Source organism: Periophthalmus magnuspinnatus, chromosome 13, assembly GCF_009829125.3.
Source record: "Periophthalmus magnuspinnatus isolate fPerMag1 chromosome 13, fPerMag1.2.pri, whole genome shotgun sequence".
Taxonomy (NCBI): Eukaryota; Metazoa; Chordata; class Actinopteri; order Gobiiformes; family Gobiidae; genus Periophthalmus; species Periophthalmus magnuspinnatus.
Window position 1 is genome coordinate 16,618,890 of NC_047138.1, and position 11,146 is coordinate 16,630,035.

Here is an 11,146-nt window from a genome sequence, read left to right on the forward strand (position 1 = left end):
AGTTTGAGTTGAAATTGACTTCAATAGTCCAGTCACCAGATTTGTTTCTTCCCTCATCTAACATTTATATCACAGAGGCCTTCTCTTCTCTACAGCTCCACTGCAGACTCTGTTCCTTCTCAGCAGCCCATGTGGCGGCCATATTGATTTCTGCAGTGTGTCCCGAGTAGCTAAGTGTATCCATGTGACTCTTCATATTTACATCCGGCTCATATTGGACAATTAACTCGTGACGGGTGGAAGCAGGACTGACGGTGTGCACTGTATGGTCCAGGGGCCTTGGCTGGATTTACGGGCCCCATCCAACAGTAAATTGGGCTCTGCTGTGCACAAATCAAGCCAGAGTTGCTGACTGTTAACTGGGTGTGCCAGCATGGACAATTAATGGGGGGGGGCTGTGTCAGGTCCTGTTGATGGTGCAGAGTCCACATGGGCCCCGATGCCCCACACACCACTGGGAAATGCTGCTTATGTCAGGGCAGATTTGTGGCCTTCACTGCTATAGATGCTCCTCCCCGTGATATACTGGGAGGAGAGGGTCATTGGTCCAAGCGCAATTCACTTTCACTGGAGGCAATAGTCGTTCATTAACTCATTTTAAGATGAGGTCTCAATTGGATGTGTTTCTGTAAAGGACAATGGTATCTGGTAAAATATGCTGTTTAATCTATGTACAAATGATGATAGATGGGTCCTGCTGTAACCAAAACAGCCAATATGACAACATAATCCATTGGGGTTGTGGGGAAGCTGGCCCGGAGTGGTCGAATGTCATGATGTGGACTTTTCTGTTCTTGTTTTGTCTCCCTGTGTGCTCTTCCCCCTCCCTCACCTGCTTGTACCTGGAGCTGGGTGGAGCTCTCGGCTCCTCCCGTGCGCACCTGCTCTCCATCTGGCTAATCACCACACCTGCCATGGATAAAGGGAGATGGGAGAAGACACTCAGTGCGAGTTCGTTGTCGTCCTCACTTGTTCCTGTCGTGCCTGTGTGCCTGTGCTCCTGTCATGCTCCGGGCCTGGATGTCTCCTGCCCGCTCTGCCCTACGCCCGTCTGGTCTGCCTGTCTTCCTGTCGTCCCTTCATGTCCTCGGTTCCTGTGTTCCCGTGTTCCTGCTCACCTCCGGATCACCCGCTGTTCGTACTTTGTTCCATTTTTACAATAAATACTGTAAATCTGCACCGAGTCTGCATCCCTTGGTCCGCTACACACACCCGTTATGACATCAAAGTAGGAGACAGACTCAAAAAAGTCCCATTAGACAAAATTTATTAGCACCATTGTGGTACCCCATGGACAAAAAATACATATTTACAAAAATTAACAGTGCCCAACATAACTAAGCAACAGAACTTAAACAACTAAGGACAACTCTACGTGTACCCTGGCTACACTGAAGTCTCTTGAATGTCTAATTAACCCTGCTTAAATAGCCTCCTGCACAGGAAGCACCTCCCCCTGGTATACACCATATCTTCCACAGGTGCTGTGGGTATAACATTAGCCGTCTCTTACATTTAAAACCATCTCTCAGGGCCCAAGTCCCTTAACTAAAGTCCATCCATCCATTTTCTTCCGCTTATCCGGGGCCGGGTCGCGGGGGCAGCAGTCTAAGCAGGGACTCCCAGACTTCCCTCACCCCGGACACGTCCTCCAGCTCCTCCGGTGGGACCCCAAGGCGTTCCCAGGCCAGCCGAGAGACATAGTCCCTCCAGCGTGTCCTGGGTCTTCCCCGGGGCCTCCTCCCGGTGGGACATGCCCAGAACACCTCCCTAGGGAGGCGTCCAGGAGGCATCCTGAGCAGATGCCCGAGCCACCTCAGCTGGTTCCTCTCAACGTGTAGGAGCAGCGGCTCTACTCCGAGCTCCTCTCGTGTGACCGAGCTCCTCACCCTATCCCTAAGGGTGCGCCCGGCCACTCTGCGGAGGAAGCCCATTTCAGCCGCTTGTATCCGCGATCTTGTCCTTTCGGTCATTACCCAAAGCTCATGACCATAGGTGAGGGTAGGAACGTAGATTGACCGGTAAATCGAGAGCTTCGCCTTCCGGCTCAGCTCCTTCTTTACCACAACGGACCGATACAGCGACCGCATCACTGCAGACGCTGCACCGATCCGCCTGTCAATCTCACGCTCCATCCTTCCCTCACTCGTGAACAAGACCCCGAGATACTTGAACTCCTCCACTTGGGGCAGAGACTCACCACCCACCCGGAGGGAGCAAACCACCTTTTTCCGGTCGAGAACCATGGCCTCGGATTTGGAGGAGCTGATTCTCATCCCAGCCGCTTCACACTCGGCTGCAAACCGCCCCAGTGCCTGCTGCAGGTCCTGGCTCGAAGAAGCCATCAGGACAACATCATCTGCAAACAGCAGAGATGAAATCCTGTGGTTCCCAAACCAGGCCCCCTCCGGCCCCTGACTGCGCCTAGAAATTCTGTCCATAAATATAATGAACAGAACCGGTGACAAAGGGCAGCCCTGGCGGAGTCCAACATGCACTGGGAACAGGTCTGACTTACTGCCGGCAATGCAAACACAGCTCCTGCTCCAGTCATACAGGGACCGGACAGCCCTTAGCAAAGGGCCCCGGACCCCATACTCCCAGAGCACCCCCCAAAGGACACCACGAGGGACACGGTCGAATGCCTTCTCCAGATCCACAAAACACATGTGGACTGGTTGGGCATACTCCCATGAGCCCTCGAGGACCCGATGGAGAGTATAGAGCTGGTCCGGTGTTCCACGACCAGGACGAAAACCACACTGCTCCTCCTGAATCCGAGGTTCGACTATCGGTCGGATTCTCCTCACCAGCACCCTGGAATAGACCTTACCGGGAAGGCTGAGGAGTGTGATTCCCCTGTAATTGGAACACACCCTCCGGTCCCCCTTTTTATACAGAGGGACCACCACCCCGGTCTGCCATTCCACAGGTACTGTCCCCGACCGCCACGCGATGTTGCAGAGACGTGTCAGCCAAGACAGTCCCACAACATCCAGAGACTTGAGGTACTCAGGACGGATCTCATCCACCCCCGGAGCCTTGCCACCGAGGAGCTTGCCAACCACCTCAGTGACTTCAGCCAGGGTGATGGACGAGTCCGCCTCTGGGTCCCCAGTTTCTGCTTCCTCCTCGGAAGACGTGACAGTGGGATTGAGGAGATCCTCAAAGTATTCCTTCCACCGCCCGACAACATCCCCAGTCGAGGTCAGCAGCTCTCCACCCGCACTGTAAACAGTGTTGGTGAAGCACTGCTTTCCCCTCCTGAGGCGTCGGACGGTTTGCCAGAATCTCTTTGAGGCCGTCCGATAGTCCTCCTCCATGGCCTCCCCGAACTCCTCCCAACCCCGAGTTTTTGCCTCTGCGACTGCCCGAGCCGCGGCACGCTTGGCCTGCCGGTACTCATCAGCTGCCTCAGGAGTCCCACGAGCCAATAAGGCTCGATAGGACTCCTTCTTCAGCTTGACGGCATCCCTTACTTCCGGTGTCCACCACCGGGTTCGGGGATTGCCGCCGCGACAAGCACCACAGACCTTACGACCACAGCTACGAGCAGCCGCATCAACAATAGAGGTGGAGAACATGGCCCACTCGGAGTCCATGTCTCCAACCTCCCCCGGGATCAGGGAGAAGCTCTCCCGGAGGCGGGAGTTGAAGACCCCCCTGACAGAGGGCTCCGCCAGACGTTCCCAGCAGACCCTCACAATACGCTTGGGCCTGCCAGGTCTGTCCGGCTTCCTCCTCCGCCAGCGGATCCAACTCACCACCAGGTGGTGATCAGTTGACAGCTCAGCCCCTCTCTTCACCCGAGTGTCCAAGACACGCGGTCGGAGGTCAGATGACACGACAACAAAGTCGATCATCGACCTCCGACCTAGAGTGTCCTGGTGCCATGTGCACCGATGGACACCCTTGTGCTCGAACATGGTGTTTGTTATGGACAAGCTGTGACTAGCACAGAAGTCCAATAACAAAACACCGCTCGGGTTCAGATCTGGGAGGCCGTTCCTCCCAATCACGCCCCTCCAAGTGTCACTGTCGTTACCCACATGGGCGTTGAAGTCCCCCAGGAGAACAACGGAGTCCCCGGTTGGTGCACTGTCTAGTACCCCTCCCAGGGACTCCAAGAAGGCCGGGTACTCTGCACTGCTGTTTGGCCCGTAGGCCGACACAACAGTGAGAGACCTGTCCCCGACCCGAAGGCGCAGGGACGCGACCCTCTCGTTCACCGGAGTGAACCCCAACACGCAGTGGCTGAGCTGTGGGGCAATGAGCAAGCCCACACCAGCTCGCCGCCGCTCCCCGCGGGCAACGCCAGAGAAATGGAGAGTCCAACCCCTCTCAAGAAGATGGGTTCCAGAGCCCAAGCTGTGCGTGGAGGTGAGGCCGACTATATCTAGCCGGTAACGCTCAACCTCCCGCACAAGCTCAGGCTCCTTCCCCCCCAGCGAGGTGACATTCCATGTCCCCAGAGCTAGTCTCCATGTCCGGAGATCCGGTCGTCGAGGTCCCCGCCTTCGACTGCTACCCGGATCTCTCCGCACCCGCCCCTCATGGCTCCTCCCGCAGGTGGTGGGTCCACGGGAGGACGGCCCCACGTCGTTTCTTCGGGCTGGGCCCGACCGGGCCCCGTGGGGAAAGGCCCGGCCACCAGGCGCTCGCTGCCGAGCACCCACCCCAGGCCTGGCTCCAGGGTGGGGCCCCGGTAACGCCAGTCCGGGCGACGTAAACTGCCTTGTTGTATTTTTCTTCATGAAGGGCTTCTGAACCGCTCTTAGTCAGACCCGTCTCCGAGGACCTGTTTGCCATGGGTGACCCTACCAGGGGCATGAAGCCCCCGACAACATAGCTCCCAGGATCATTCGGGTGCTCAAACCCCTCCACCACGTTAAGGTGGCGGTTCGGGGAGGGGCCCTTAACTAAAGTGTTTAACAAAATAACTATAAACACTTAGAACATTGAAACAAAATACAGAAGACACTGACACAAAGAAATAAACAAACTTAAACCAGTTCTCCCCTCCACATGGTCTGGCCCGCAACCACACCCAAGCCTATAAAAATGGCTGACATAGGGCTGTTTGGCCATGTGGAGATGCAGGTAAGTGGATTGCAGTATTAAACTGAATTGACACATTTAACCAAATAAAATATGTTTAAACTAACAAGTGTGTGTGGTGATTTAACTAATTGAAAAACTAAAAAAAAACAAACCCGGGATAGTTCTATTTAACTTTGTATTGGAAAATTATTGAAAATGAACAGTAATATTAAAAAGGGACAAAGGCCCACTTTGTCACAGTGGTCACTGATGGAATTGGTTATGAGGCTGCTTCTTCTAAAACGTTTTGGAAAATTTGCTGCAATTTGTCATGTTACTTGAAGGATGGGTCAAATGCAGATGGCATTTTGCCAAGGGAAACATAGCATTAAAAAGGAGGTATTACTCTAAATCAACTTTTTGGAGCTTTCTACCATGTTATAACATTGTTCCCTCATCAAAAACATGCCTGAAATGGTTTTAGATGTCATCCATGCATGTTTGACTGATCTAGTGATCACCCCCGGGCTTAATCAAACCCTTTTTTTGGTTAGTAATATTTGCCTGACCTTGCAAGATAATTTTGCAGAAATATATATTTTTTTAAAGATACAAAACAATACACTACAACTTCACAAACCTGATGCAATGTGCAGTAGTTTCATTAGCGGAATGCATGCTGATTGTATTGTGATAGCGCGAGAAGGGAGAGTAATGGAGATAGGAGGAGCAGGGACTCATCAGTCATCAAAAACAAAACTTAAACTTAATAAACATGTTAATACGTTGTTTTTGCCGAATGTAGCATTTTCAAAACAATAAAAGTTAACATGGTGATCTCAATATGTTTCTGTATGTTAACAATATTCCATAAAAGTGTAATACACAGTGTCCAGCTTTATCTACCCACTTTTCCAGATTACTTACTGTGTATTCTGCCTTGTAACAAATCTCCACAGGCAACATCAATATCAAACTCAAGGCTACTACTATTTTGTTGTGTTATGCCAGGGATAGCAAAGGGTTGAAATCTGTCAACTGGACAAATGTTTTTAGAGTCAATATGCTTCACCACTCATCCAAGCAGCTTCTTTAGTTATTCAGTTAGCTCAGGAGAATCAAAATGCTAGAAAAGAGGGGTCATATTCATAGCATCATCATAGTACTGTTTCTTCAACCAAACCTCCATTCATTTACCACACACCTCCATGAGAAAAAAGGGTTGACAATAATAGTTTGTGGTACATTTTGTATACCGTAATAATAAAAATAATTGTAAAAATGCCATAACAACAGATTGTGCAGAAAAAATGTACTCATGATGTTCTTTTTTAGATAGGTGCACAACAGCCAGGGCCTGTCCAATTGTATCTATGGAGTTTTTACCAAGTCACACTAAAATAGGTCTACTCAAAGATCAGGCAGTGGACAGCAGAGACCTACTGTGGTTGTGTCTGCTCTATAGTTCTAATCTATGACACCCGTGGATCATTATGTTATAATTTGGACATTTTAAATTACAATATTCATCTAAAACGACTTAGAAAACTGAGGTGTCCAATCAGAGCTGACAACGCCATAAACAACATCACAAGAGAGCACCCCCGATGGATAGCTGCACATCACGCTACCGAGTGGTGGATTCTTTTCATTTGTACCAAAATGACTACGCATTGCTGCCAAATCCTATGTGTATCACCAATTAAGAGATACATAAAATAAAATTGGAAAATGAAATAAGTAGTTGTGGGTATATACCGGTGGCGGTGAAAACAGGAGCTGATCAGCAATATGGCATTTTGAAAATAAGCAATTAAAGATTGCTCAAACATGCACAAATCACTCCACATACAACTTTGAGAAGGTAAATAAGAAGGGGAAACAACTATAACATGATTAAAAGCTCAGAAAAAGTTGATTTTGCAGAATAGAACACTTTAAATACTTTACAAATGAGGTGAATACTTAACCCAAGGAATAATACATTAATGTAAATCTACATATAAAAACAAAAGGTTAGTCTTAACTTTAACTTTAATTGGTCATTCCTTTTATATTTTACGTTTTAATAAAAGTAAGCATTAGCTTTGAGACACAGGGAGCTAACTAGCACTGCTGTGCACAAAGAGACATTGCCCCATGCCTACTGTATAGTAATTTGTTGGAAAATATGCACAAGTGGCATGGTATTGATCAGACTTCCCTCTGGGCAGGTTTAGTTATTGGGCTGTAATTACTATAGGGAATTCCCACATGTAAGTATGCAGATTTCCTCCGCAGTGCTTTGCTTTTGAAGATAATACCATTTAACAGAAGTGCAGGACACAGCTGATTCTTATCTCCATCTTCTCTCCACTCCGCAGAGATGACCCAAAGTGTAGCCAGGGTAAGGAGGGGCCAACTGCAGCCCGTAAATCCAACCTCCTGTGACCGCTGAGGAGTCCAGCACTTTGCACCTGGTATTTATAACTAGTGGCCGATCAATTTGGACCCCCTAGACACCCCCTACTGTCATTAAGAATTTGAGCGCGGCCATCAAACACTCACCCGTAGAGATTGGAATGATTTGCTTCTCATCGCGGGTCCCTAAGGTGCAGCTTTGACCAAAACACAAAAAACTTTTCTCATATCGATCGGCCCACCACAACCTCATAAATCAAGGGCAGTTCATTAGGATGTGTACTTTGGGAGGTGAGGCGGTGAATGGGGTGGGATTGTCACCGATTAAAGTTAGTTTAAAAATCGTTGGTGCATGAATTGCTAGGAAATGTTGTGAAATTTAGTAAAAAATAAGTTAGTATTGAAGCAATCAAAACTGAGAACCATTGCACTCTTCCCTAATGGCAAACTGCACCTCCGTAAAAAAATGTTTTTAGCTGTATTCGGACAACCCAAAGACCTAGACCTATACTTTTACAGCTTTTAGATATAAATTCTAAATAAATCAACCTAAGAATATTTATATGCAAAATCAATAGGTCTATGAAGTCATTTTAATCAGGGTAAAAGCTGATGGTAACCGTTAATAGTGTTGATATCAGTATACAACAGGTATCAATAACATGGTAATAAGAGTCTCATTAAAGGTGCACTATATAATTTTTCTGTTGGGGGATCCGCCATGTGCTTGTTTCCATAGAGACGCTTGGCCTGAAATACTAGTATTTAACTTGTGTATCTCCATGGAGACAAGCCGGTGATGCTAGAGAGCCTCTTATTTATTTATTTATTTGTTCATTCATTCATTCATTCATTTATTTATTTATTTGTCATATTTTTTCTTAATGGAGGATTGTTTAGTAACTTTAGTGTTATACTGTGGAACATTTCAGGCAAAAAAACAAACAAACAAAAAAAAAAACATCTTAATGGAGACAACCAGGTGGGGGCCCTTCCAACAAAAAAATTACATAGTTGATCTTTAAGTTACAATAAAAATGCATCGCAAAAATATGGGCAAAAGCAAGTGGAACTACACAGACCATAATCCTTTGATAAGTGACATTTCTAGTACCATAAGACAACATTGCAACAAATAGGTTAATAACGTAATCCAAGGCCTAGCAAGTGTGCTGACCTTGTACATAGAGGTGGGCCATCCTCTTGGTTACTTCCTGGAGGTCACAGGTCACCATTCCCTCGTGGTGCCTCTGTGTGTTCTTCAGGATCAGACTCCACCCTTCTCCCTGGGACACCTTCTCAGCTGTGATGTTGGGGTTTGTGGAGGGCGTTGGGCCGTACAGTTGGGAGATGGTCAGCACTGTTTTCCCACTCAGCTGCCAGACCATAGCGCCCCACTCTGGACGGTTGGTGGTACAGGTGAAGCGGGCCTCCTCTCCGCTCAGGACTGTGAGTGTCTCAGGCTGCAGCATCATCTCAGTTCCTCCTGCTATGAAAAATAAGTTAGTATCATACCTGTGTGCGCAGATCAGAAAAAGAAGAAATTCAAATCTGACAGTTAAAGGCACAACATGTAACTTTTCAGGTGGAAAATCCTTTTTTCCTCAGTCTTCACTTATAGATTTAGCTTTTCAGACTGGGCACACCTTTTAGTCTGTAAATAGATGTTATTGCTTGGCCTTCCCTGGAGTGTTCCAAAGAGTAGCATTTAACTAGCATTTAGTCCATTTAGTCAATTTCTGGGGATTTTATTGCTAAAACATACCTTGAAAAACATATTTAATGTGAGTGGGCGGGGATCTCCTCTCCATAGATCTCACCTGTAACTTAGTCTGGTGGTTACATAGTGCTCCTTTAATCAGCCACCGCCACCACATACTGGCTACTGGCAAAATTGACTTAAAATTGACTGTAAATCCTTTAGTAACAGCTTGTGTTTTTAGCTGGGGGTCTTCACTATGCTAATTTTACATCCAAAACTACAAGCGCCCATACTGTTATATAATCCATTTATTGCAGAAATTACCATTTAAACTAAGCTGCATGCTAAGAGGAGAGAAGCTATTTTTTGTAATAAAGCTAATGAGAGTGTAATATCCCTACAGGGAAGGTGAACCTCTCTGACACTGAAGTTCCCTTACCATTTGCTAGAGCTCACATTAAACAAGATACCCTGCCATTTTGAAGTGCATTCATTACAAATTGATAATACAACATTAGCCAACTAATTAGCCTGTTGCATACTGCTATTTAATTTGAAGTAGTGGATGTCACAGTAAAACAACAATCCCTGCTCTGGCTCTTTTCACATGTTTGTTCAGAGCTGCTAGACACTCACCACTGAAAGTGCAGTACAGCAAGAGGGCCAGGAGAAGAGACATTTTTCAACAGTTCAACAGTTTCAACATTGCATTTCTACAGGTGTTTGAAAGACCTGCAAAAAGAAGAAAAAATACTTTCCTTAAACATGACTGATACAAAGAAACATTTAGTTAGAAGAAGAAAGTGTGGAGCTTAGAATCAAATTCAAAGTCCTCCTCCTGACATACAAAACCCTAAACGGTATGGCCCCATCCTATCTGCAAGATGCTATTGTCCTGTACCAGCCAAACAGAGCACTCCGCTCTCAGAATGCAGGACAATTAGTGGTTCCTAGAGTGTCCAAAAGTACAGTGGGAGGGAGAGCATTCAGTTACCAAGCTCCTGTGCTATGGAATCAACTCCCTGCTGATGTTAAACAGGCCCCCACAGTCTCTGTATTTAAGACCAGGCTTAAAACCTTCCTCTTCGGTATAGCGTATGACCAGGTTACTTAGTGAGGGAGTTAGGGTTATTAAAACCCGGGATAAGATAAGCTGCAGTAGGAGTAACTAGCTGGGGGAAGTATGGCAACCTGAGCACTATCCTCTACTTTGTCCTATTTTCTCATCAGCAATGCTATTCACATGTTGTCCCCTGTCCCACTCCCCCTGTGGAGTGTATCTCTTTCAGATGCCCCGATGACAGCTGGACCTCCTCCTTGCCTGGCTCTCCTCCTCCTCGCCCGGCTCTCCTCCTCCTCGTCTGGTCTTCCTCCCCCTCGCCTGGCCGATTTCTTATGTTGTCTGATTTTTCCTGTTGTGTCTGATTTTTCCTGTTGTGTCTGATTTTTCCTGTTTTTTTTTTTTTTTGTGTCTTGGCGGCACGGTGACTGAGTGGCATCACTCATGTCTCACAGCAAGAAGGTTGGTTCGATCCCCGGGTCACCAGGCCTTTCTGTGTGGAGTTTTTCATGTTTCTCCCCGTGTCTGGATGGGTTTCCTCCGGGTACTCCGGTTTCCCCCATCAACCAAAACATGAACGCCCTTCGAGACAACTGTTGTTGTGATTTTGGGCGTTACAAAAATAAATGAATTGAATTGAATTGAATTGAAATTGAATTGAAAATGTAAACTGCATAAAATCACCCTTTTAAAACCAGTGCAATCTGTCTGCAGTACGTTCACATTATAATAATCTAAACTTGACCTACAAATAATCTAAACTTAACCCACAATTCCCACAATCCTTCATCTCACACCTCACAAATGAACAACCAAACAACCACCATAATATCACATAGCTTCACAAACTCCTCTGTACACATTTTTTGTTTTGTTTTATATTGCATTAAAAGCATATGGTCAACCAGAGGTTTAAAAATATTAGCCAGAACTATATAGTTTTG

The 11,146-nt window shown here is 46.9% G+C and overlaps 2 protein-coding genes across 3 annotated transcripts in view; both read right to left on the reverse strand.

Moving 5' to 3' along the window:
* pcp4b (Purkinje cell protein 4b) overlaps positions 1–9,807 on the reverse strand; it is an 86,302-nt gene extending 76,495 nt beyond the window's left edge. For both annotated transcript variants that reach the window (XM_055226068.1, XM_055226067.1), the window contains exons 1-2: positions 9,779–9,807; positions 8,618–8,929 (exon numbers count right to left, since the gene is read on the reverse strand). In XM_055226068.1, the coding sequence (XP_055082043.1) occupies positions 8,618–8,915 (298 nt within the window). In that variant the 5' untranslated portion in view covers positions 8,916–8,929; positions 9,779–9,807. The remainder of the gene's footprint in view (positions 1–8,617; positions 8,930–9,778) is intronic.
* sgcg (sarcoglycan, gamma) overlaps positions 1–11,146 on the reverse strand; it is a 180,934-nt gene that overhangs the window by 23,453 nt on the left and 146,335 nt on the right. The window lies entirely within an intron of this gene.